The sequence below is a fragment of the Erinaceus europaeus genome, chromosome 1 (genome assembly GCF_950295315.1).
Source record: "Erinaceus europaeus chromosome 1, mEriEur2.1, whole genome shotgun sequence".
NCBI classification, from domain to species: Eukaryota; Metazoa; Chordata; class Mammalia; order Eulipotyphla; family Erinaceidae; genus Erinaceus; species Erinaceus europaeus.
Window position 1 is genome coordinate 116971565 of NC_080162.1, and position 25687 is coordinate 116997251.

At 50.1% G+C, this 25687-nt stretch overlaps 1 protein-coding gene across 6 annotated transcripts; it reads right to left on the minus strand.

Moving 5' to 3' along the window:
* Nucleotides 1-1942: 1942 nt before the first annotated feature.
* On the minus strand, nucleotides 1943-24146 carry TOP3B (DNA topoisomerase III beta). Of its 6 annotated transcripts, none has more exons than XM_016194016.2 (18): nucleotides 24081-24145; nucleotides 19733-19918; nucleotides 18489-18620; nucleotides 17221-17327; nucleotides 15929-16003; nucleotides 11915-12111; nucleotides 11345-11501; nucleotides 10529-10642; nucleotides 10328-10418; nucleotides 7849-8003; nucleotides 7612-7717; nucleotides 6328-6474; nucleotides 6044-6217; nucleotides 5596-5724; nucleotides 4917-5066; nucleotides 4481-4533; nucleotides 3430-3631; nucleotides 1943-2507 (listed from the first exon to the last, which is right to left on the minus strand). In XM_016194016.2, exons 2-18 carry the CDS (start codon nucleotides 19800-19802, stop codon nucleotides 2026-2028), a joined length of 2541 nt encoding a protein of 846 aa, XP_016049502.1. In that variant the 5' UTR covers nucleotides 19803-19918; nucleotides 24081-24145; the 3' UTR covers nucleotides 1943-2025. The 6 variants fall into 6 exon arrangements, with proteins under 6 accessions (XP_016049502.1, XP_007536504.1, XP_060050618.1 ...); XM_007536442.3 differs by having other exon boundaries at nucleotides 4481-4581; nucleotides 24081-24142; XM_060194649.1 differs by having other exon boundaries at nucleotides 2329-2507; nucleotides 3380-3631; nucleotides 4481-4581; nucleotides 24081-24146.
* Nucleotides 24147-25687: the final 1541 nt, after the last annotated feature.

Consider the following 25687-nt stretch of genomic DNA (forward strand, 5'->3'; position numbering starts at 1 on the left):
CATTAGATCTCTGCACTCTAAGCATGAGGTCTTGAGATTTATCCCAGGCACCAATAAGCCAGAGTGCTGTTCTGGTCTTTTTCGATAAATAATAATAGTAGTAGTCAGATGATGAGCTGCCTTACTTCTGCAACCCTGATTCCTTTTTGCACATAATCCACTATCTTCCTTCTCTACCTTCCCTTGTTTCTTCCTCTCTTTTTATTGTGCTGAAGCTTAATGACTATGTGATTCCACTGCTTTTGATGAACTCTTATTTTAATTTCATACAGATATCACAGCACTGATCCATCATGCTGTACCTAGTGCTCCAAAAGGTTAAACCTGGTCCTCACACGATAGTGTGCTCAACCTAGTGAGTCATCTCTCACTCCCCTTAATAATTTTCAGGTCATAATTCTATCTGTAGGGGTTGGAGATATGGATCCACCTACCAATGTCCATGTCCAGTGGAGAAGCAATTACAGAAGCCGGACCTTCCACTTTCTGCATCTCATAAAAAATTTTGGTACAGAGGAATAAAGAATAGGGAAGTTTCCAATGCAGGGGGATGGGACATAGAACTCTGGTGACGGGAACTATATGGAATTATTATTATTTTACCTGAGCACTGCTCAGCTCTGGCTTATGGTGGTGTAGGGGATTGAACCTGGGACTTCAGAGCCTCAGGCATGAGGCTACCCCTGCCCAGAACTACATGGAATTGTATCCAGATTTTTATTTTATTTTATTTTTGCCTCCAGGGTTATCACTGGGGCTGTGTTCCACTATGAATCCACTGCTCGTGGAGGCCATTTTTCCATTTTATTGGATAGAACAGAGAGAAATTGAGAGGAGAGGGGGAGATAAAGACAAACACTTGGAGACCTGCTTCACTGCTTATGAAGCGGACCCACTGCAGGCAGGGACTCAAACCTGGGTCCTAGCACTTAGTACTATGTGTACTTAACCAGGAGTGCCACTGTTGGCCCCCATAAAGAAAAATATTCTAAAGGACACTTCTCCAACTCATGGACTTTCTTTAGACTTCTGGAGTAGTTCCACAAACAGTGACCTAGGGAACACCAGGGATCAGTCTGCTGGGTCCTCCGGCAAGGGTGAGCCAGGTGGGCCCAATATCTGTGTGCACTGCTGGGAGGAGATAGAGATTTGTGGAAGCTCTTCTCTGAGCAGTGCCTGTACTGGTGTGAGCTGTGAGACTGCTGCCAAGACAGGGAGTCAGTGTGCCAAGCACTTATTATCTTCCCTCACATGAGTGTCCCACCGAACAGCTTGGGAAACCATTTAATGGAGCAGCTGCTGCCATGTGGTAAAGCACAAGCAGGGTTGAAGTTTCTGTCATGGTGGTCAGGTGACTGCCTAAAGCAGGTGGTTGTACTGGCTGCTAGCCCTGAACCTGGGCCCGGCTGCCACAAGATGGTGGTTTGGAGTATCTCCTCGATCTGCGATGATGATGGCTTCAGTGGGGCACTGCCACACCCAGCACCTTCCTGTGAGCACTAAAATGCCTCCCAGACAAGAATTTGTTTGGAAATAAGGAACAACAGACCCCAGGAGGCTGCCAGGGTCAAATTCAGATACCACAAACACTGCCAGTGAGCAGGGAACGTGGTGTCTGAGGCAAGGGCTGAGGTTCATGTCCAAAGAGGCCTTCCCCGAGTACTGTCTGCTCTGCCACTTGCTGGGGGTGCGCACTGTTGATGTTCCTCTTAATTGGCAATGTCAGGCTGGCCTCCTCCTCAGGCACACAGCTGTGGGGATATGATGGGAGCTGAGGAACAGGCCTGTGTCCATGTTCCTTCATGGGCTGACTGCCCTGCAAGTACCATTGGGGCAGGGCAGAGCACGGGCCCTCAGGGAGAGTGTTTAGAATGCATCGAGGAGATAGGCAGGAAGGACACAATGACCATCTCACACCAGCAAAACATGCCCAGCTGCTTACTCTAGAGAAGATAGATTGTTTTAATGATTTCTGTGGCCCAAAGAGCCAACAGTGTGGAGCCCAGGAGAGGGGCTGTGAGGCTGTCATACAAAGTAGGCGGCCAGGGCTGACATCTTGTCTTTTGGCCGCCTGGCACTGGGCTTCCCTGGTGGCCGCCGGCCCCGGCCCCGCCCCCGGCCCTGCCTCCTCCCTGGGCCACCTCGGTGCATGGGGTGGCAGGATGCTGCATGCTTCAGCTCCACCAGCTCCTGGAAGATGGGGTCACAGAAGACACAGCCTGTGTGCTGCGTCTCGTCGCCTGGGAGTGGGGACTTGGCCTTGTTGAAGTCCACGTCCAGAAGGGCGGCCTCGCAGATGCTGCAGGTTTCGGGGGACACCCGCACCCGGTGGGCGTTATCAAAGCAGTGAGCCACCACATTGCACTTGTTGCAGGCCACCTTCCACTTGGGTCCCGAGGTGGGGTCCAGCACCAGTACCCCGTTTTCGCACTCCACACATTGGCCGATGCCCAGCATGCTCAGGGAGTGCTGGCAGGTGGGGTGAGTGCACTCATTGCAGCCCATGCCTGAGGGTAGAGGGCAGTTCCAGAGTCATGCCTGCCCACTCACACCTACTATATCCCTGTCCTCAGTACCTCACCCTGTAGGACCTTTCTCCTGACAGAATGCTCCTGGCACCTCACCCTCCTGGCCTTGCTCACTGTAGCCCTGGGCTCTGGAGTCCCTGCTGCTACCATTGGCCCCTCTCTGCTTACCTAAAAACCTCTCAGCCCTCAAGGGTCCCCTCCCCTGGCTAACATTTTTCTCAGAAGGCCTTCCCAGCAGCCTCCAGCTGACTCCACAGCCCCTGCATGTCCCTGGGCTATGTGAGGCCAAAATCTGCCCTGGAAACTGCTAGAAACCAGGAATGGGCCTCACTGCCCCTGGCGACCCAGGTATGGCCATTCTTCTACCATGAATGAGGCCTGAATCAGAACTGAGATAATGGGGGCTTCCCACATCCCCTGGTGAATTGGGAAGATGCCTTACTTTCACTACACTCAACTCCCGTCTGATGACATGAGTGTGTGTGTGTGTGTGTGTGTGTGTGTGTGTGTGTGTGTGTGTGTGTGTGTGTGTGTATGTGTAAAGGACATAGCACAGTCAAGGGCGAGCACTCCGGCTCTGGACCTTTCAGACAGAAGTCTGTGCTCAGGCTAGGTGCTCCCAGGCCCTCAGCACGTGCTTCCCTTTGGGCACACCCCTCACCTGATGGCCCCTTGCATGCTGTGTCTCCTCACTTGTCCCACGCAAGGAGGGAGCAGAGCACATCCACCACCCACGTCCCGAGAAAGCTGACTACAGCCACCTGCCCAATGATGACTGTGATGAGAGGGCTGGGGTCCCTTTGGGGTCCAGCACAGGGCACAGGCACTGGTGCTGAGTGGAGAGCAGATACCTGGGGAGATACTGGGAGCAGTGCTGGAGGCCCAGGGATGTATGGCTCACCTTTCTTCATGTCTCGGAAAGGTGGGTGGTTGGCACAATATGGACACAGTGGGTAGCTCTTGCCCCGAGAGCCTGATGACCACAGGACCAGCTCAAAGTCATCCAGTGGACACCGGAGCTCTTTGTAGAGCTTGATGGTGCCATTCTGGGGGAGGGTGTAGGTCTCATCACAGTGGGAGCAGTGTAGGCGGCTGGGCTTGGCCTGTAGCAATGACAAACATGAGAGACAGGGGTTTCTGGGACTGCCTGATTCCTGTCAGTCCTCATTCCCCTCACACACAGAGCACACGACACATCTAATACTTAGTCCAGAATATGCAACACGTAGTGTCAACACAGGTAATCGGTAGTGCGCGGACATACAGGACCTGGTTCTCCTTGTGTACAAAGCAGACGGTCCGCACTTACATATGTGTACAGAACATGCAGTGCACAGCTGTGTCATGTGAAGTGTGACTAAGTAATCTAACACAGCATAACAACATGCACAGGGAACACATAGTTGGTACTGTGCTCCTGGCCAGGAGCCCTAGGACGCTTGCTACACATGTGAAGAAAGGCCATTTTAAAACCCCTACAAGTACATTAATACCCTTGATAACAAGTGGTATGTTCCGCAAGAAAAGGGACTATGTATCTAAGAGGTCTTACTACTCCTGGGGCTGTGGGAGAAATTATGGGTGTCTGTTGGCAAGGCAGCTAGACAAAAAGTCTCCCAGTTACCCAGGCTCTCTCTCTCTCCTGTGCCAGGGCTTCACCACTCCAGGCTGACTTTTTCAGAGAGAAAGAGAGCAACAGTGACAGAGAGACAGAGGGAGAGAGGGGAAGACACTGCATTACTGCAGCTTCCCCCAGTGTAGTGGGGGCTGGGCTCAAACATGGGTCCCACTCATGATCAAGTAGGCACCATCCCCACTGAGCTAGCCTGCTGGCCTACTCCCAGTCATTCTAGTGTGATAACCAGGACAATGAATATTATTCCTGCAGGACTGAGGATAAAGTGGCACCATAGACCGTAAGGGGCAATTGCAGCCTCTCATCCCCCACCTACCTGGATGTATTTCATGAATCGGTGGCACTTCCCGCATCGGGAGAGGGGCTTCCCTGTGGCCGCCAGGGGTGAAAAAGACACCTCCATCAATTCATCCATGCCTGGAAGCAAACAGTGAGGCACAGACTACCTAACTATGAGCAGTACAGGGGCGCTGGTGGGCTGGAGTGGGAGGCTGCTCCCTAGGGTCTGTGAGGGGGTTAGGGTGGTGGGATTCCTACTCAATAACACAAACAGTGGGACAGCAGCCGTGCGTGTTCTATGTGCTGTGTGCCTGGCCCTGTGTGGGGAAGGCAGCACACCTGTTATACTCCTGACAGAGGCCCAGTGTCCAGAGGCCCTATTTTCTACCTTGAGGCCCGAAGCCCATGGTTCAGACCTGGGAGCTTGCTTTCTGGGTCCTCTGGCAAATAAGCAGGGAAGAGGTGGGTCTTACCAGCAATAGAGTCGACAAAATAGTGGAACTTCCTCTTGAAGATGTCCAGGGTGTGGCCCAGGACCTGGCGGTAGTCAGCCTTGCCCTGAGCGATCAGATTCAGCTGTTTCTCCACTGCGCTGCGGATGGTAGGAAGCACCAGCTCTGCATCTGTCATCAGGTAGAAAGGGGGACGGGCGCTGCTGTCAACACTCAAGACTAAGGGGCAGCAGCTGCCTCCACCAGCTCACTCTCACACAAGTTAGATGACAACAGGTTGGCTGCCCAGTCTCCAGGCCTCTCCCATTCGCCCACTCAGAAAGCCTTGTGTACTCCAGGCTTGTCACAGATACACTTCTGATAGTCCCCTGTACTGTGTCTACCCTCTGCCATTTCCCACAGACCTTCAGGACCAGAGCAGGAACAGAGCAGACGGCACCATAGTGACCTCACCATGATGAGGGCCTCGGTTCCAGCAGGAAGCAGCTATGCAGATCAGTGAGCCTTGCTTTCCCTTTTGGGAACAGGCCAGCTCTACTGGGTACACCACTGCCCAGCTCCTCACTTTTCTTTTTGGGTCCTCGGTACCAACCACACCGGCACTCCTGCTAGGGCAGATCTTGAGGGGCCACTACAGGGCTGTGTTATAGGGAGCAGGTGCTTAGCTGACAAAGGCAAAGCCATGGCCTGATGGACTCACCAATCTTATAGTAGCCATGCACCAGCACGATGCCGAGGTTGGTGGGCTTGAGTCGGCGCCCGCTCTCCACGGTGACGTAGTTCCGCTGGCAGATGTTGTTGATGTGCACAGGAATGCTGGCATCCGTCCCTGAAATGCACAGCCTGGCCCTGGTGTTCCTTGGCCTGTCCTCGGGCTCCCCCTGACTGCACTGAGGACTCCACACTCACCCCCACCTGTCACGGGTCCCCAGATCTCACGAGGGCCATCTAGCACCCTGAGCAACACTCAACCCCTGGGGTGTGAGTTAGTGTAAAGAAGGTACATCTCAGTCTTTACAGACAAGATCAGGTTGGACAAGAAGGACTAAGCCAGGGACAGCCTGGCACAGGTGGCCACACTGTGAGCCTCAGTCACCAGGTCATGGGTAAGGCAGGGCCCCAGGACTGGTGCCAGGTAGTGCACCCACCGATGCCATGCTTTTCCATGAGCGTGATGAGCTCGGCCTCAGTCAGGTAGTCAGGGGGGGTTGTCTGCTTCTCCAGCAACTTCACCTCCCCCACAGAGAAGGCGTCACCCCGCTGGCAGGTGGGCAAGCTCTCCTCCAAGGGTATGCTCTGCCAGGGCATGATCTCTGTGAAGCCTGAAGAGACACAAGACTATCTGAGACCTTGGCCCACAGCCCCCAGGTCCGACATAGTTGTTCTGTCAGTGAGGAGAGGTGAGGGTTAAGCTTGTGAGCTATAGTTCTACCTGGAGAGATGACAGTCTTCCCTGTGCAGGTGAAGTGCTCAGGCCCAATCCGGAAGGAGATGGAGCTCTGCAGGTACTTGCAGTCATAGCTGATAGTGGCAATGAAGTGTCTGGTGATGTACTCATAGAGCCGCCACGCCTCACTCCCTGTACCAGGCACAGAAGTGGGCCACTGGCTTTGAGCTTTGGCTCCAGGAACACCCTGCACTCACAGGATGCTGGGGCCTGCTCTAGAGCCCAAGAATGGAGGAAGAACATACACGGGGAAAGCAAGTCTCTAGTGCCCTGTTGGTTCCTCCACAAGCATGGCAAAGAGCCTCTTGTTCCAGGTGGAAATGCTCTTCAGGCGCCTTGACTGGCCTGTCCCTGTCTGGTGACATGTCACCATCCCTTCCAACTAGGCTGTGTGTAAGCAGCCATGTCTGTCTGCATGGTTCTCTGTCCTGCCTTTTTCCAGTATGTGGGCCACCCGTACTTTGTCTAGGTGAGGTCTCCCAGGTCAGGCCCTGTCATTCTCTCTTTTTTTCTTTTTGCCTCCAGGGTTATTGTTGCTCCTGGAGGCTATTTTTTCCTTTTTTTTTTTTTTTTTTTCTTCATTGGATAGGACAGAGAGAAATTCAGAGAGGAGGGGAAGATAGAGAGGTGGCGAGAAAGAAAGATACCTACAGACCTGTGAGGCAACCCCCCTGCAGGTGAGGAGCAGAGGGCTCAAACCTGGTCCTTGCACATAGCCTTATGCATAGTACTGTGTGCCACCACCTGGGTCTCAGCCCTGTCACTCTCTGTCTTAGTCCCATTCTCTGTCCTCTGTGTCCACCTGCCCACTCACCTTAGCTGCCTGCCCCCTGCTAGCCTTCTGTTCCTGGGTCTCCCTGTGTAGGCCTGTTGCCACCACTTAGTTCACTCCTGGTCTGACAGTGACAGACTATGAAGTTCAGGTGACCGACCACCTTTGCCAGAGGCAGAGGCAAGTGGGGTAGGGAGGGAGCCTCTACACTGCTAGTGGGGCCTGACTGTCCAAAGGTGGCATATCAGTGTAGGTTCTTGACTTTTTTCTTTGGAAGCTTAGTGTGTATATATGTGTGTGTGTGTAGCAGCTGGGAGGTTGCACAGTGGCTAGAGTACTAGACTTGCAAGCACAAGGTCCAGAGACTGATCCCTAGCACTACAGCACTTCACGTGCCAGAGTAATATCTGCTTCTCCTTTTCTCCTCTCTCCACCATAAATAAATAAATAAATGTTTTTGAAAGACTCTGTGTATACAGGGTGGGAGAAGCTGGTACCTAATTCTGCTTCTGTGGCAGACCTCATGGGAGTGATGGGTGGATGGTCCCCAGCATCATGGCCTTTCCGTGGGCGGTTGATACCTTCTGTTAACAACTGCTTCACCTGAGGGCGAGGAGGTAAGACAAATCTGAGTCTCGATATGACTACCCTCCCCTAGAGGAAGTCCTCACCAGTCCCGGGTTTGAGTTCCAGGGCCCTGGAGAAGTGTATGTGTGGGGACAGGGCCCACTTACTGTATCAGCCCAGTAGGGGTGGTTGGCTTGCTGTCGCAGAGGACCTTTGAGATCAAAGTTCTCAGGGTAATGAGTTGTCTCTGTCCGGGGGTAGCTGATGTAGCCTTGTGTGTAGAGCCGCTCAGCCGTCTGCATGGCATGCTGTGGCCCCATGCCTGCAAGAGAAAGGAGGCTCTGCTGATCTGGAGTGCCAGAGATAGCCAGGTGGCTGCCACGGCCTTCGGTACCAGGTGACCCCCCCCCAAGGTGTAGGGCCTCCTGGAAGGTGAGGGTGGCTATGAGCAGGCACAGCCAGAAGCACAGAGCTGTTGGTCAGGTGTCTGTGCTCACTTAGCCTCATCTAAGGATAAGGCATTGAACCCAAGGGTGAATGTAGGACAGGGATGTTCAGTGTTGTGCTGACATTGCAAGCCCAGTTGATTAAGCACAGTCATCACAGGATGTGTCTCACACACTCTGGCTGTGGAGTATGACTGTGCTTCAGAGTCTGCAGCTGTCACTGTCACACAGGGCGGGGGGGGTGTTCAGTGGTACAATTCTCGCCTACCAGAGTCTGCAGCTGTCCTCCTCCAACAGCAGAATTGGCACAGGCTCTTGTTCTGAGGCCCCTGGGTGTTTCTATTTATTTAGTTACTTATTATTGGATAGAGACAGAGAGAAATTGAGACGGGAGGAGGGGAGAGAGGAGATAGAGAGAAACCTGCAGCCCTGTTTCACCACTTCTGAAGCTTCCCCTATGCCTGTGGGGACCAGGGGCTTGAACCTGGGTCCCTGTGCACTGCAATGTGAGCATTTAACTAGATGCACCACCGCCTCCTTTCCCTCTCCCCAGGTGTTTCTGTCCCAGTGTCACTCGGGGCCCACTGAGGGAGGGCTCTTCCCCCCACTTCTCCCTGTTCAGCAGGGGCAGGTTGTTAGCTGCTGGTCACTCAGCATCTGTGGTGTCCCCCCCCCAGGGGTCTCTACAGATCCTGAGAAGACATTGTCCCCAGCTTCTGGAGGCTGCAGAGGAGCCACCAATGCCTTGAGGCTGGGAGCTGGCAGAGGATTGCTAACTGTCCAGCCCAAACTCTTTCCTGCTGTCAAAACAGGAATCAGAGGAGCTAGAAAAATAGTTCAATGGGTAGGGGGTAAACCTTGCCATGCATGCACTCCAGCTTTGAGTCCCACAATCACATGGGAGGTGATATGGCACTGGAGGAAACACAGATGGTTAGATTCTCTAACCAAGCCCCATGAAAAAAAGCAGCCTGAAGCAATGAAATCATGCATGAGGAGGTCCTGACTAGAAAAAGAAACACACCCAAAACAAAGAAACCAGGCTCAGAAAGGCTTCACTGCGCCTGCCAGCCTGAGCACAGTAGGAAGAAGGGGTCCCCTATGCCTGGCCAGGGCTCTTCCTTTGGCCAGGGAAGCTGCTCTGGAAGTATTCATTGGCCAGGACATGCCCCCGGTTAGTGGCAGGCATCTCACCATTCTAACTTCACAACTTCCAGGGAGATCTTGGGTGTTATGGTCACCTTATTGTCTTCCAAGGAAAAGGGGATTCCAGGACAAGACAGGGATTGACCAAATTGGGATTAGATTGCAGTCACAGTTCTTCTAAGGGAACTCCACCCAGCCAGGGTCACATGAAGGTCATCTTGCTGAAGGGCCCTGCTGATGGCCTTCCATGTGTTTAGCCCTGGTAGCAGCTGCTGGGATATTTAATGATCTTGAAGTAATAAGCAATTCTTCCACACATTTTTATTATCTTTCTCTCTTTCTTTTTTGCCTCCAGGGTTATTGCTAGGATTAGTGCCTGCACTACAAATCTACTGCTCCTGGAGGCCATTTTTTCCCTTTTGTTGCCGTTGTTGTTATTGTTATTATTGTTGTCACTGTTGTTGGATAGGACAGAGAGAAATGGAGACAGAAGGGGATGACAGAGAGGGGAAGAGAAAGACACCTGCAGACCTGCTTCACTGCCTATGAAGTGACTTCCCCTGGAGGTGGGGAGCTGGGGGCTCAAACCGGGATCCTTATGCTGGTCCTTGTGCTTGGCTCCATGTGCACTTAACCTGCTGTGCTACCGCCTGCACCTCTCCTTTTCTTATCAGAGCACTGGCTTATGGTGGTATGGAGGATTGAACCTGGAACTCTGGAGCGTTAGGCATGAGATCTTCCACATAAATTTAAAGAAGCTACTAACCAATCATCCTATGAAACAGAATCCTCCTCCTCACTACTGCCTGTTTTTACTTGTCTCCATTCTAGAGTTTAACAGAAGTGAAGTCTGCACGAGGCTCAGATTCCTCCTCAGTCTTAGGCAATACTGTAACGTGGGATGCCCAGCACAGGTAAGCAAGAGGAAGGCCATCTGGCACGGCGAGAGGTGGGCACTGTTCTGCATTCCCAGCATGGGGACTGGATGTGGTCACCTTGCCCTTGCCCCTGCCCTAGAGGTCTTCCGGAGCTTTTGAGGACCACCTCTACATACCTAGAGAAGAGCTGGCCACACGCAGCATCTCCACAGTGTTCAGGGCCAGGGGTCTCTGCTTGGCCTTTTCTTTCTTGCTTGTGGCTTCCACCTAAAATACACAGCAAATTTAGTGATTTGGGTGAGGGGGCTGAGGGCCTACAATAATCCTGTCCTCAGGGTGTGAGCAAAAGGTGACAGATATGGGGAAAGCAGACCCACCTGGGCTTCCTTCTCTGACTTGGTCATGTTTAGAAACATCTGTGCAATCTCCCGGTCAAACACTCGCACTCGGTCCCAGTCCAGAAGGAGGGATCTGTCTTTATCAGCATTAACCTGCAGGAGAAGGATAAAAGGAGAACCAGGAGAGAAAGTACCCAGGTGAGTCCACATCCAAGGAGGAAAACTAGGGGAGAGAACAGTCCTGGCTCTAAAGTGTCCCTGCTATCCCTGCAGAAACACAGACACACACACACACACACACACACACACACACACACACACACACTGGCTGAGACTACCGCCATCGTGCCTCCCATTGAGGTCTGGCGGGTGGTCTCACATGCAGAGCCTTCACTGAAGCTGACACGACCTGAAAGTCTCAGAGTCAGATTCCCTACTTTTCACTCCATCCCTGCCCATTCCCTAAATTTAGGCAGCACTAGATGTGGTCTCCATCAGGGGGGCCCAGGCCTCTCCCATGCAGAAACTCAGCTCTACATCTTATGAGGCATGCCCATGGGGGCTTTTATTTGGAGAAATCTAAGACTTTTACACAGCTTGAAAGTCCCTAGACACAACCCCCGCAACTGTGGGTGACCTCATGCCATGCTGCCACTTGTGCTTATTCAAATTCAGCACACTCTGCCCCTCCTTTAACATTGAAGTCTCTTCTGTGGGTACCCTGAAGACCACTCTCTTGCTTCCCTCCTCTGGAACAACTGTTTATATTTACGTCCCTGGCCTTGGGGAAGGAAGACCGAGAATCACACCCCAACGCTGCAAAGCCCCAGTGTAGGCAGAGAGAGGAAAGCAAACCTTGGCTTGCAGCACCCAGTAAGTCTCTGGCTTGAAGGACTGGATTTTATCATGTCTCTCCACACAGAATCCCAGGGTGGGGGTTTGGCAAGGCCCAAAGGAGATGAGGGAGCTATCTAGATTGCCATATTTCCCCTGGAAGTACTTGGTCTGGAACCTGTAAGGAGGGGAAGGCATGGGGAGTAGGGGTGGGAGAAAGATGGATGTGTCACATTCATTAAAGATACCGTCACTAACCTCTGTGAGACCTGCACTGGGTGACGGGGTGGATGCAGGGAGATGCACGGAGGGAGTTGCTCCCTGCTCTGAACGCAGAGTAAGAGCACCGGCTCGGCCCAGGAGGGTCCAAATGGGTGGAGAGGAGGGACTATGTGTCTATATGGACACATACACTTGGCTTATCAAGTGATGGGCCAGGTCTGTGTGGCCCATTTCAGTCACACAGACCATATTTCTCAGGCTTAAAGAACACCGATAAGTGCCCATGGAGGGTCAGGCTCAGGGGCTACGAATGGGGACAAACAAGGGAAGGAGCTTTAGCCAATGGTAGAGGTGGGGAACAGTTGGTACCTGGTGAAGGCGCAGCCTATGCGCAGGTCCAGTTCTTGCCGGGCATCTACCGAGAGCGCCTCATTGTGGTCTGGCTCACCCAGGCGGGCCATGGCATTGCAGATGTCTGTGTCTGTGATGGAGCTGAACCTGGCCCGGAACACAGTCTTCTCATTGCTGCGGGCCTGGTTCATGACGGGCAGCACAGTATCCAGGACCTGGGAGAGGTCACCGGGCTGTAGCCCACCTCCTGCCTCCATGCTGCTCACCTCAACTCGGAGGCCTCGTTCATCCAGAGCTGTGTGGAAGTCTCCTCTATGTCCTTCCTTTTAGGAAGTCTTCCTCTCTCCACAGTGTCCTGCCACAAGGCTTTCTTTCTTCCCTCGACCAACCCAAACAACTTTTCATTGTTTTGTACCTATGTGATTCCAACATTCCCAGCAGACTCTTATTTTTTCCAGATAGGGAGTGAGAGATAGAGAGGAGGAATAGCACAGCATCACTCACCACCTTTGAAGCTTCCCATTTGCATGTTGCAAAGGTGGTGAGGGAGGGGCTTGAGCCCAAGTTGTCAGGCACAGCAAAGTGTGCTACACTGGTGGGACTCTCTCCTGGACCACCTCTCTTCTCAATAAGACCCCACAAGCTGCCAGCCAGCCTCTCTTCTTAGAATCTGTTACTATCTTCACCAAACCAGGGGATGCTATTGCCTGGATGACTCAGAGTAGTCAAATCTGGGGGGGGGGGGGGGGGGAGGAAGGGTCTGGGCAGTGGTGCACTTGGTTTAGCACACATTATACCAAGCAGAAGGACCCAGGTTCAAATCCCCAGCCCTACATGTGGGGGGTGGGGAAAAGTTTCTCAAGTGGTGAAGCAGGGCTACAAGTGTTTATCTTTCTTTCTCCCTCTCTATCTCCTACCCCTAGTATCTCTCTGTCCTGTCAAATAAAGTAGAGGGGGAAAAAAAGGAAGAAACAGAAAATGAAAAAATAGAATTTAAGTGTACTTGTAGTGTTGGTACCAAGTCACAACATCGCTGGTGGCAAAAAACAAACAAAAAAACCCAGAACAGTCAAATCCATCTACTCAAACTATTTCCCCTTCCAGAGAGACTGTACTAGGAGGGCTAGGTGGAACTTTTTAAGTGGTTGGAAACAGTCTGGGAGGTGGTTCAGCTCATAGATTTGATGATAAGGCTATGGGTTCAATTCATATATGGCAGTGAATACTTGGCCTTTCTCATAAAATAAATAAATCTTTGAAGATTACTGGAGAGGCTGGGTGGTGGTACACCTAGTTAAGTGTAAGTGTTACCATGCTCAAAGACCTGGGTTCAAGTCCCCAGCCCCCATCTGCAGGGGGAAAAGCTTCAGGAATGATGGAGCATGGTTGCAGTTATCTCTCTCCCTCACTATCCATCCCCCTCCCTCCTAATTTCCCTATCCTGTCAAATAAAATAAATACAGCTAAAACAAACAAACAAACAAACAAACAAACAAACAAACACTAGAAAAGACAGAGATGGGGAAACAACCAAGAAAGAAAAGGGTTTGGGTGACCACGTCTGGAGATGTATCTGAGAGGGTCAGAGCTAAAAGCATAGTAAGGGTCTTGGAAGAAGGCCATGCAACAGCAGGGGAGTTATGGTTGCATCCTGGCCTGCAGCTTCTTATATATATATATATATATATATATATATTCCCTTTTGATGCCCTTGTTGTTTTATTGTTGTAGTTATTATTGTTATTGATGACGTTGTTGGATAGGACAGAGAGAAATGGAGAGAGGAAGGAAAGACAGAGAGGGGGAGAGAGAGATAGCCACCTGCAGACCTGCTTCACCACCTATGAAGCGACTCCCCTGCAGGTGGGGAGCTGGGGACTCGAACCAGGATCCTTATGCTGGTCCTTGTGCTTTGCACCATGTGCGCTTAACCCACTGTGCTACCGCCTGACTCCCAGCCTGCAGCTTCTTTATGGGGAAGTGGTTTTGCTTCTAAAGGGAGAAGGCCTTGTGAAATGCCACCATTCTCACCTCCAGGTCCACGCTACCCTCCCTTCACCCCTACCGGAAGAAGCAGTCCTTCAAGGAAGGGTAAGGAAAAGCTGTGACAGGAAGAGACTCAGTGTGACTCAGTTTGCAGACTGTGCTGTAGTGGAACATAGGGTGTTCTCAAACTTCCCCATTGTGTTGGAAGCATATTCTGAGCCTTGAGGTGTGCCAAGCCCCTGGTGAAAGCTGAGGGCACAGATGCAGGAGGGCAAACTGCACAGTCTCAGCCTGGGGATCAGAAGAGGACACCTGCAGTCAGGATAGCCTGAGGGCACTATGGCCAGGCCAGGTGTGGGAGCTGCCACTTGCTAGCCCTTCGGAAGAACACCCTGCAGGTGGCAGCAAAGAGAGGGGAGAGGGCATACTGGTTGGAGAAAGAGGCATAAAAGGAGTGCAGGAAGTTTGCCCACTGACCAAAAGTCCCTGCCAGGTGCTGAGTAGCCCAGGAAGCTGAAAATCGACCTTTTTCTCCAGACAGACCCACATGTAAACTCACACCCACCCAGAAAATTCTGCCTTTCTACTTTGGTTCACACACCCTAGCAGTACAGTCACACTTTAAAGAGAAAGTGCCTGCTGGAGCCTTCTGCTTATGTGGTTTCACTGCTTCCAGTGTATTTCTTCTTTGGCTTCTATCTCAGAAGGGAGACATCACAGTTGTGATTCCAAGTGGTGTCAGGGGTTCAAACCTGCATGTTTGTGTATGGTACAGTGTGCACTCTACTGGAGGAGCTCTCTCCTATTCCCTGTCATCCTTTCTAGAGTGGCACAGGACAATGAACCTATGACCTTGTGCTTGTGTGATACTGCTCATAGACCTCCCTTGCCCAATTTTCTATTTTTTATTTATTTTTGCTTTTGGGGCTTTTTGCACCTGCACAATTCTACTGCTCCTAGTAAACTTTTCCCCTCTCCTTTTTTTTTTTAATATTTATTTATTCCCTTTTGTTGCCCTTGTTGTTTTATTGTTATAGTTATTATTGATGTCATTGTTGTTGATAGGACAGAGAGAAATGGAGAGAGGAGGGGAAGACAGAGAGGGGGAGAGAAAGATAGACACCTGCAGACCTGCTTCACCCCCCTGCAGGTGGGGAGCCAGGGATTCAAACTGGGATCCTTAACACTGGTCCTTGTGCTTTGTGCCACTTGTGCTTAACCTGCTGCACTACCACCCGACTCCCTTTCCCTTTCCTTTTAACATCAGATAAAAGAAGAAAGACAGAGGAGAGGCAGCTCAGAATAGATCCACTGCTTGTGAGGGTTCCCCTGTGTATGGCATTCCCATGTGGTATTGAGGGTTTGAACTGGAGAGATATCTCCCTATCCTTACTCTTTGATTTTTTAGAGATAGACACAGAGAGAAATAACAAAACACCACAGGGGTGGGGGTAGGTACCATAATGATTATGCAAAGAGACTCATGCCTAAGGCTCTGAAGATTCAGGTTCAATCCCCCATACCACCATAAGCCATAAATGATCAGTATTCTGGTAAAAATAAATAAATAAATAAATAAATAAATAAATAAATAAATAAAGTAAAAAAAAAATAAAAAGAAATAAAAGAAATACCATAGCACCACTCCATCAGCCATGGAACTTCCCTGGTGCTAAGGTTTGAATCCAGGGCCTCATACAAGAAAGGCATGCTCTCTACTGGGTGACCTATCTCCCAGCCCTAAAGCCATACTTTCAATAATATTTAGATAGAGACAGAAAGGCAAAGAGAAAGAGAAGAAATGACAGCATGGAGCAGTGGGAACACATTATTCAAGTGAGCTACTTGCTGGTCAGAGCCATACCCTTAGCACCCTTTGGAGAGCTACTTTTCTTTTCTTTTTTTTTTTTGGAGAGCTTCTAAAAGTACCTTCAGCATTTCTGAAGTAGAGGTGGAACAGAAAGAAGACATCCCTAAGCCAGTGCACTTGGGCTCTCAGAATGGTGTGAGTCCAAGAGGCAGGCAGGCCGGAAGCAAGGAACTTACCTCAAAGCAGATGTTCTCCCCCTCTTTGTCGCAGTCCAACCACAGCACGATGTAGTCGCAGCCTTTGCCCTCTACCTGCCACATACATATGGACATTTGCACTCGTTGAAGTCTGGCCCCCTCCTAACAGCAGAAGATTGGCCCCACTGGGCCCAGGAGCAGAGCCTGGCCCACAGCCCTAGGTAGGAGAACCAGTGTCCACAGGTGTTTAGATTGAGCAGAGAGGCCCCTCATGCTGGTTAATTGTCAAGAAAAGAATTTAGTTCAGATCTGCTTATAGAAGTTTTTGGTTTTTAAAAGAAAGATAGAAATAAAATGATTTTAACATGCCCTCTCCCTTCACAGAAAAAGAATGAAATAACCCTAAAGGCGAGTAGTAGTTGTATTGGGTAGTAGAATATGGTCATTAATAATGTTTTTCCTTTCTGCTTTTTTTTTTTTTTGCCTCCAGGGTTATCCTGGGGCTTGGTGCCAGCACTATGAGTCCACTACTCCTGGCAGCTATTTTTTCCATTTTATTGGATAGGACAGAGAGAAATTTGGGGGGGGGGAGGGTTAAAAGGGAAAGAGAAAGACAGACAATTGCAGACCTGCTTCACTGCTTGTGAAGTGATCCCTCTGCAGGGGCTCAAACCCAAATTCTTGCTCAGGTCATTGTGCTTTGTAGTATGTGTGCTTAACCAGCCCCCTTTCCTTTCTTATATTTTGTGCAATGTATATACATGGGTTTTGAATTTATAAAAGCTGCTGCCACTATCACCACTGAAAAAAGATTTGAAAAGTCAATTTCTGGGGCCAGGCAGTGGTGCACGCAGTTGAGCACACACATCACCATGCGCAAGGACATGGGTTCAAGCCTCTAGCCCCCACCTGCAGGGGGGGAAGTTTCACAAACAGTGAAGCAGGGCTGCAGGTGTCTCTCTTTCTCCCTGTGTTCCCTTCCCCCTCTCCATTTCTCTGTTCTATATAAAAATAAATAATGAAAAAAAGGAATAGAGGAAGGAAGGGAGGCAGGCACACAGGCAGGCAGGCAGGCAGGCAGGCAGGCAAAATTCCTGTTTCTTTCCAGAGCTGTGTTGTGTAGAAGGGGAAGAATGAATCTGAAAGGTGCTCTGTGGGCCAGCAGGTGGCAACACAGGAAGGACTGCTAGGCTGGCACCAGGCAGTGCACAAGTCTCCTTGTCTGAGATGGAGTGAAGGACTCTTGATGCATCTATGGTGCAAGGAGACTACGGAGGTAGGGGTATGTGGAGTGCGTGTCCCGTGGTACTGTCACCCACCCCACCACACACCTGCAAGAACTTCACCATGTTCAGCTTGGGGTTAGCTTCTTTCTTTTCTGTGGGGGCCTGGCTGAAAAGTTCTGCAGGGTCCACCTTGTCCCACTTGTTGTACTTTCCTACAAATCAGGCACAACATCTGATCAGACTTCACAGCTCATGGATACTTTACTTCTGTGATCATCTTGGCACCAGAATGATAGTGGTGGCCTCATAAGAACATTGAGAGGGAGGCTCAGAGAATAGTTTACCCAGGGTAACTCTGACCTCCCTTCCCTGGCTGCTGAGCGGCCACCACACGCCCACCATCCACAGGAGACACTCCCGGACTGCAGCTCTAGCCTCACTCCAGGCTGGTTCTTGCGGTTACTCACCCTCCACTCCTGGGCTCCTTGTGCTGCCTTCCCTTTAGCCTGGATTCCTGTAACCCTCCCCCCTGGGCATGGCAGATGCTCACATGACCACTGTAAAGACATTGTCTTTAGGTGTTATAGCCAGTACATCTACTTATTTTTCCACTTGTGACTTAACCCCTGCCCTGGCCCCCTGGCTTTCTTTTAGGTTCTGTTTTGTGTGGCTTGCAAGGATGGGACCAGACACAGCCCAGTTCAAATACTGAATCTCCCACCTGGTGGCTGTTGCTAAAGCTTGGGACCTGAATGTATAGCCACAGCTAACTGAGGTCCCTGTCATCAATAAGCAACAAGACTTTGCTGTGTGATAGGCCCCATGCTAAGCACACCATCTTCATCATCACATTGAGTCCTCCAACAGCCCCAGGCAGCAGACAGCATGGCCAGAAGAACCATCCTGTACTTGGGGAGTGGAAATTCATGGGAGCCCATGAGCCTGGTCAGATGTTAACTCTCTAGTCCTGTACCTCACCCCAGCGGGTCACTGCAGTTAGTCCTTCCAAAGAGATGATAGCTCTCTCAGGATGATGAAGATAGTGACTGAGTGACTCCTCTCTGTCACTTTTAACAGGGGTAGCCCTGTTGAAAAGCCTGTAAAGACCACTGCCTCCAGTCTGCACACTGACAAAGGGGTGCTACTCAGATCAGGACTCAACAGCACTGAGCTCCAGAGTCCGGGTTCTGGGTGCCTCACTTAGGACCCTGGGCCACTATTCCATGATCTACTGGCCATAGGACGTGTGTTCTGGGCGAACTTCTCTGCACAGAGCTCTCTCCTGGCCCTAACTGTACCCTAGGCAACAATGTACACAGAGACATTCAGTGGCATGAAGGGGAGTTGGGGGAGGGGAGCGCAGGTGAACTTACCCAAAAAGTCCAGAGTCATCACATGACCACAGACGGACGTCATTTTGAAACGGACTGTCTGGCCAGCAAAGGTTCCAGTATACTCGTGCACCGAGCATGTTCCATTCAGCCCTTTGTGTGAGGACATGTTCCCTGGGGAACACAAGAACACAGGGAGGGCTGCTCCAACGAGCTGCAGCTGCTGCACAAGCCTCGGAAGGCAACACTGCCTTTCAGAAAGCCAGAGTCCCTCTGCCCACAGAGGTCACTGAGAATATTCCTAAGGTTACTGCAGGTGACAGGGTGCAGAGAGCTAACCGCCTGGCAGTGCATTTGAAGAGCTGGGGCTAGTAGGGTGGGGTGCAGACTCTCAGGCCCTCTCTCTCTCTGCATTCCTGCCTCACTTCTTTCAGCCCTCACTAAAAGTTTCCCAAGGAGCTTCTAATTTTTAAATCCCTCACACCCACTGATGGCCCCTCAATTGAACTTTCTTGGTTTCTAAGTACAGAACATCACTACTAGGGGGTCTTCTTTCTCCCTTCAGAGACACTAGCCTGCTGTCTTAGGGTTTCTCCTTATCTCATCTCTCAGACCAAGAGATGTCAAGGTGGTGTTTGCTATTTCTGGGAATCTAGCAGCCAAACACCCATCCTGCTCAGGAGTTCAGAGACAAAAGGGGAAGAAACAGCCTACCAACCACCCCACTGACCAGAGAGGAGGTAAGAGGGGATGTTTCCTGTTTTAATGCTCTGTTCTCTCAGGAGGACCCTGGCTAAAGCTCTCCATAGTGGCTACTATCCGATGACAGAAGGTGTGTGGGCTGCAGCTACAGAAATCAGGGGTCTGAGTAGAGTGGGGAGGGTCTTTTGTTCATGCTGCCTGTGGCATGACCTTGGACTGGAGACTGGAGTGGGGGAAAAGTCTTTTTCCTTCCAGTGACTTCCAGGTTGGCTTCTGTGGCTTGTGACCAACAACTGTGACCAGCATGGGGCTCTGACAATAGAGGGCTGTTGGCACCTGCCTGTCATTATGCAGTGTACAGGACCTGGGACTTGTGGGAGTCCTGGCTCTGACTCATGCTGACTCATGGTGTAGGAAATGCACCCTTCGATGACCAGCACCAAGGTGGGTCAGTAATGCCTGCTGGTGGTCTACTCTATGGGCTGGGATCACACATTTCAGGAGAAGAAAGAAAAGATCCTGAAAGAAGTGCCCAGAGTTCCAGATCAAAGTCACACAGAAGGAATAGGACTGGTCTTCCCTACCTTGAGAGAGAATCTTGGCGATGGACTGGGCCAAAGAGGGCTTTTCTGCAACCATGAGCACAGTCTTCATCTTGTCTGAAAGCTGGCTGAAACTCTAGTGGTTCACAAATATTTCAAGGGCAAAGGACAATAAAGATGTTCAGAAACTGCTCTTCCGTCACTCAATACAGCAGTCAATGCTGAATCCTTAAAAAATGTAAAAAGTAGAAAGGCTTAAAAACAAAACAAACAAAAAAGAAAGGAAGATAGCAGCCCTTTCACCATTCTCTATACCACTAACAAGGAAGCTTACTTTAAAAATCAAACTGGCTGATTCCACTATCTTGAGGAATTTTCTATCCCCATTTTTTTGTAGTTTTTTAAAAAAATATTTATTTTCCCTTTTGTTGCCCTTGTTTTTTAAAAAATTTTTATTTATTTCCTTTTGTTGCCTTTGCTGTTTTATTGTTGTAGTTATTATTGTTGTTGTTGTTGTATAGGACAGAGAGAAATGGAGAGAGGAGGGGAAGAGAGAGGGGGAGAGAAAGACACCTACAGACCGGCTTCACTGCCTGTGAAACCACTCCCCTGCAGGTGGGGAGCCAGGGGCTCGAACCAGGATCCTTACACAAGTCTTTGTGCTTTGAGCCACGTGCGCTTAACCCACTGCGCTACCACCCGACTCCCCTGCCCTTGTATTTTATTGTTGTAGTTATTGTTGTTGTTACTGATGTCATCATTGTTAAAAAAGGATAGAGAGAAATGGAGAGAGGAGGGGAAGACAGAGAGGGGGAGAGAAAGATAGACACCTACAGACCTGCTTCACCACCTGTGAGCCACTCCCCTGCAGGTGGGGAGCCGGGGGCTGGAACTGGGATCCTTATGCCAGTCCTTGCATTTTGCACCACTTGTGCTTAACCCGCTGTGCTACCACCAAGCTCCCATTTTGTAGTGTTTTGAGCATGAATGGGTACTGGATTTTGTCAAAGGCTTTCTCTGCATGTATTGAGATAATCATGTGGTTTTTGAGACCCCTCCAACGCTTCATCTGAAATATTCCAGCCTTTAGGTTCATGATTAGTCAACAATTCGTTTGGCTCTATATGTTAACTTTTTTTCAGCCACCAGGTTCCAGATGCTACCAGGATGCCAACTAGACTTCCATGGGCACATGACCCCACCAATGTATCCTGGAGCCCCGCTTCCCCAGAGATCTGCCCCACTAGGGAAAGAGAGAGGCAGGCTGGGAGTATGGATTGACCTGCCAATGTCCATGTTCAGTAGGGAAGCAATTGCAGAAGCCAGACCTTCCACTTTCTGCACCCCATAATGACCCTGGGTCCATACTCCCAGAGGGATAAAGAATAGGAAAGTTATCAGGGGAGGGGATGGGATGTGGAGTTCTGGTGGTGGGAATTGTGTGAAGTCGTGCTTCTCTTATCCTATGGTTTTTGCCAATGTTTCCTTTTTATAAATAAGTAAAAAAAAAAAAAAATCAAACTGGTGGCGCACCCGGTTAAGCATGCATAGTACTAAGTGCAAGGACCTGTGCAAGGGTCTGAGTTTGAGCCCCCACTCCTCATGTGTACAGAGGTTGTTTCACAAGTGGCGAAGCAGGTCATGCATGTGTCTCTCTTCCTCTCTGTCTTCCCCTCCTCTCTCAATTTCTCTCTGTCCTATCCAATAAAATGAAAACACAGCTACCAGAAGCAATGGATTTGTAGTGGCAGCACCAAGCCTCAATGATAATCTTGGAGCCACCCCCCAAAAAAAAAAAAACTGGCGAGGATTGGGTTGTAGTGCACCAGGTTGAGTGCATATATTACCATGCTCAAGGACCCTAGTTCATCTATAAAGTGGAAACTTCACAAGCAGTGCAGCAGTGCTGCAGGTATCTTTCTTTTTTTTATTTCCTCTCCCCTTCTCTATCCAAAACACTACACAACACAATAAAACAAAACATACTGGTAGAGCACAAGACTTGCATGCCTGAGGTTCCCAGTGTGATTCTAGTTGTACATGGACCAGAGTGGTGCTCTGACTTTTCTCTCTCTCTCTCTCATGTGAAGCAAAACAAAATTAAAAATCAACAACAAAACTCCCAAGCAAAAACAAACCTGAGGCAAGAAAAAGAAAAATTAGGGGAGCTTAGAGATGTCTGACAAACAATTAACCTGCGTAAATGAATTGGCTAAGAGATGATATTGGGGATTTGGCTTCATCTGGGAAAGGCTGAAGTAGGCTCATGACCTCAGGTCAGTGCTGTCCCTGCATCTACATGAGGAAGACTTTGGGGGTCTCACATATCCCATGCTTGTTACATGTCATAAAATATCACACTGGATAAAGCTGTGCAGCACAAGGGAGGCTCTGGGGCAGGAGGAACTGTGCATATTCTAAAGGTGGAGTACAGACAGGAGGGCCAGGGCAGGGTGGGGCTGAGGCAGAGCAGCATGTAGAGCTGGCTCAGGCCTCAGATCCTTAGGTCTTTGTTGGTGCTGAGGGAGCAGCTAGATGGGCTGACTGCTAGAGGGAAGTCTGGCTGCCTAGCAGAGAGGAGTGACTGGACTGAAGTGGCAGCAGTTAACAGGGCAAGGGGAAGCCAGAGTCTGGGCCCATTTCTAAGGCAGAGCCAACAAAACTGGGACAGGGGACAGCCAGGGAAGTGAATAATGACTTTAGGGCTTTTGGCTCAGGCAGCTAACACCTGGGCTTCCTAGCTATGATGATGGGAACTCTAGAAAAAGGGACACAGGAAGGGTACTTCAGGCATGTGAAATGTCAGCTGCTCAGTGGACAGCCCAGGAGGTGATGGCATATGAGAGCTGAGGTGAGGCCAGACCTGAAAGCCTGGATAGTGCTGTCTCTCCTCTTTCCATCTCTTTGTCTATCTGAATGACAGTTGCCTTGGGTGGTGCAATCACACATGCAAAAGACCCGACTCTACAAACAAAAAAGAAGCAGGGAAAGAAAATTAGCAGGAGAGGCTAGGGTAGATAGCATAATGGTTATGCAAAGAGACTCTCATGCCTGAGGTTCCAAAGTTGCAGGTTCAATCTTTCTGAACCACCATAAGCCAGAGCTGAGCAGTGCTCTGATTAAAAAGAAGAAAGGAGGGAGTTGGTAGCACAGCAGGTTAAGTGCAAGTGGTGCAAGGCGTAAGGATCCTGGTTTGAGCCTCCGGCTCCCCACCTGCAGGGGGTTACTTCACAAGTGGTGAAGCAGGTTTTCAGGTGTCTTTCCCTCCTCTATCCATTTTTCTCTGTCCTATCCAACAATGACATCAATAACAACAACTACAATAATAAAACAAGGGCAACAAAAGGGAATAAATAAATAACTATTAAAAAAAACCACCTAGTAGGGGGTCAGGCGGTAGCGCAGCGGGTTAAGCGCACATGGCGCAAAGCGCAAGGATCCTGGTCCAAGCTCCTGGCTCCCCACCTGCAGAGGAGTCGCTTCACAAATGGTGAAGCAGGTCTGCAGGTGTCTGTCTTCCCCTTCTCTCTCCATTTATCACTGTCCTATCCAACAACGAACATCAACAATAACAATAATAACCACAACAAGACTACAACAACAAGGGCAACAAAAGGGGGGGTATGGCCTCCAGGAGCAGTGGATTCATGGTGCAGACACAGAGCCCCAGCAATAACCCTGGAGGCAAAAACAAACAAACAAACTAGCACATATATTTAAGGGAAAAAAAGGAAGGAATTTAAGGAAATTAGCAGGTGCTAAGAGAGTCACAGTCACCCCTCAAACTGGGATTGCATTTAGGAGTGCGTCCCCACTGACATCTCTCAGCAAGCCCAGCAAATGACATGTGTTCTTAGGGAAGCACTGTTTATGGCTTTCTCATGTCAATGTCTTAGAACCAGTGGGTGGGTTGAGCTGAGGAGTCAGTGGTGCAAGTAGCATGTTCCACCTTGGTCTTTTCACTTTGTTTAATCTTGCAAACCTCCTCTCAAGTGCAAGCTGGGTTCTGAGACTCGAAGTCCCGCAGATTGGTGCCCGGTGCCCTCTGCAGAGGCTCTGGGTGGCCGGGGCTCACCGGCACCAAGCTTAACTGCTGATTCTCAGGGGTGGAGGGTCGGGGGTGGGTGACAAGGGCCACGGTGCTCCACCTAACTCACTTGGGGTCTAGTAATTGAGCACCCCCAACTACATCAACAATTGGGAAAGGCGGGTCCCGGTTCCCCGGGCTGCCGGGGTGGCAATGCCCTGACGGTGGAGTCACCTCGCCTCGGGTCCGACGCTGAGCCTGTTTCCCTACCAGTGACACAGATGCTGTGGCGCCGGGCCCCCTGCCCCCTAGCAGGTCCCCCACCCTGTCCCCGGGGCCCCAGGCGCAGCACCCGCCGCTCACCCGCAGCCCCACCACTGCTTTCTTTCGCGCAGTTCCAGCTTCCCGGGAGGCCACCGGCAGCCACTACTTCCGGGTCCGGCCGCAACTAGAGTCCCATTGTTAGCCCTCCGGTACCCTCACACCCCAAGCCGCATGCTCAGGTTCCGTGGTTTAGTGGTTCCGCGAATGCGGCTTCCAATTGACCCTAGCAAGAGGAGACCAGCTGGATTCCCTCATCATTGCTCCAACTGAGATCCTCTTTCTGTGCCCCCCCCGCCCCCCCCCCCCCCGCGCCATACACACTCACCCAGAACACTTCCAAACTTCCACCCAGACTCCTTCCTGTCCCATTCTTGCCTACTTTGTGAAACTATCATGTCAATTATTGCAAGTTATTATGAATACTGATTAGTAACCATGAAAATGTTACTACTTTACAAATGAGTTCTATAAGGCTTTCAGAGGAGAACATCAATCTTGTTCAGTCTCCTCCAAAACACATTCAACATCACTCTGATCCCCAAAGCTACTTTTTTTTTTTTAATGAAAAAGAAAACTATAGGCCACGATCCATGACTAACACTAATGAAAAATTCTCAGCAGAAACCTTGGCAAATTAAATCCAGCAACATTAAGGGAAAAAAAAAAAAACCCACCTGCAGGGAAGTCGCTTCACAAGCTATACAGAAGCGGAGGGTGGATGGGAGACACATTTGACAAGAGACTAAATTAAAAATAGATAATGAGGGCCGAGTGGTGGCACACCTGTTTGAGCACACATGTTACAATGTGCAAGGACCCAGATTCGAGCCCCCACTCCCCACCTGCAGGGGGAAAGCTTTACAAGTGGTGAAACAGTGCTGCAGGTATCTCTCTGTCTCTCACCCTCTCTATCCCTCCTTTCTCTCTTGATTTCTGACTGTCTCTATCTATACAATAAATAAATAAAGATAATAAAAAATGGATAATGAAACCGATTAGCTCAATAACAAACAACTTTACTTCTCATGAAGTTTCCTTCCTGCAGCTGGAGACCTCTCTATCACACTTCCCTTAATTTCTTTTTTAAATTTTTATTTAAATTTTTAAATTTATTTCCCCTTTTGTTGCCTTTGCTGTTTTTTATTGTTGTTGTAGTTATTATTGTTGTTGTTACAGATGTCATCGTTGGATAGGACAGAGAGAAATGGAGAGAGAAGGGGAAGACAGAGGAGGAGAGATAGATAGACACCTGCAGACCTGCTTCACTTCCTATGAAGGGACTCCCCTGCAGATGGGGAGCCAGGGGCTCCAACTAGAATCCTTAAGCTGGTCCTTGCGCTTGGAGCCACGTACGCTTAACCCATTGCACTCCCACTTCTCTTAATTTCTATCTGTCCTATCAAGTAAAATAGAAAGAAAATAAAAGGGGGGGGGAAAGGTCATTAGTAGCCCCAGCAATAACCCTAGTCCCAATTAGAAAAACAAAAACATAGAAGAAAACATAGGTGAGGGGACAGTGGCTCACCAGGTAGAGCTTACATCTTGCCATGTGTAAGGACCTAGGTTCAAGTCCCTGCTCCCCACCTGTAGTGGAGGAGGGGAGCTTCCTGAGCCTGAAGCAGGACTACGGGTATCTCTCTTTCTCT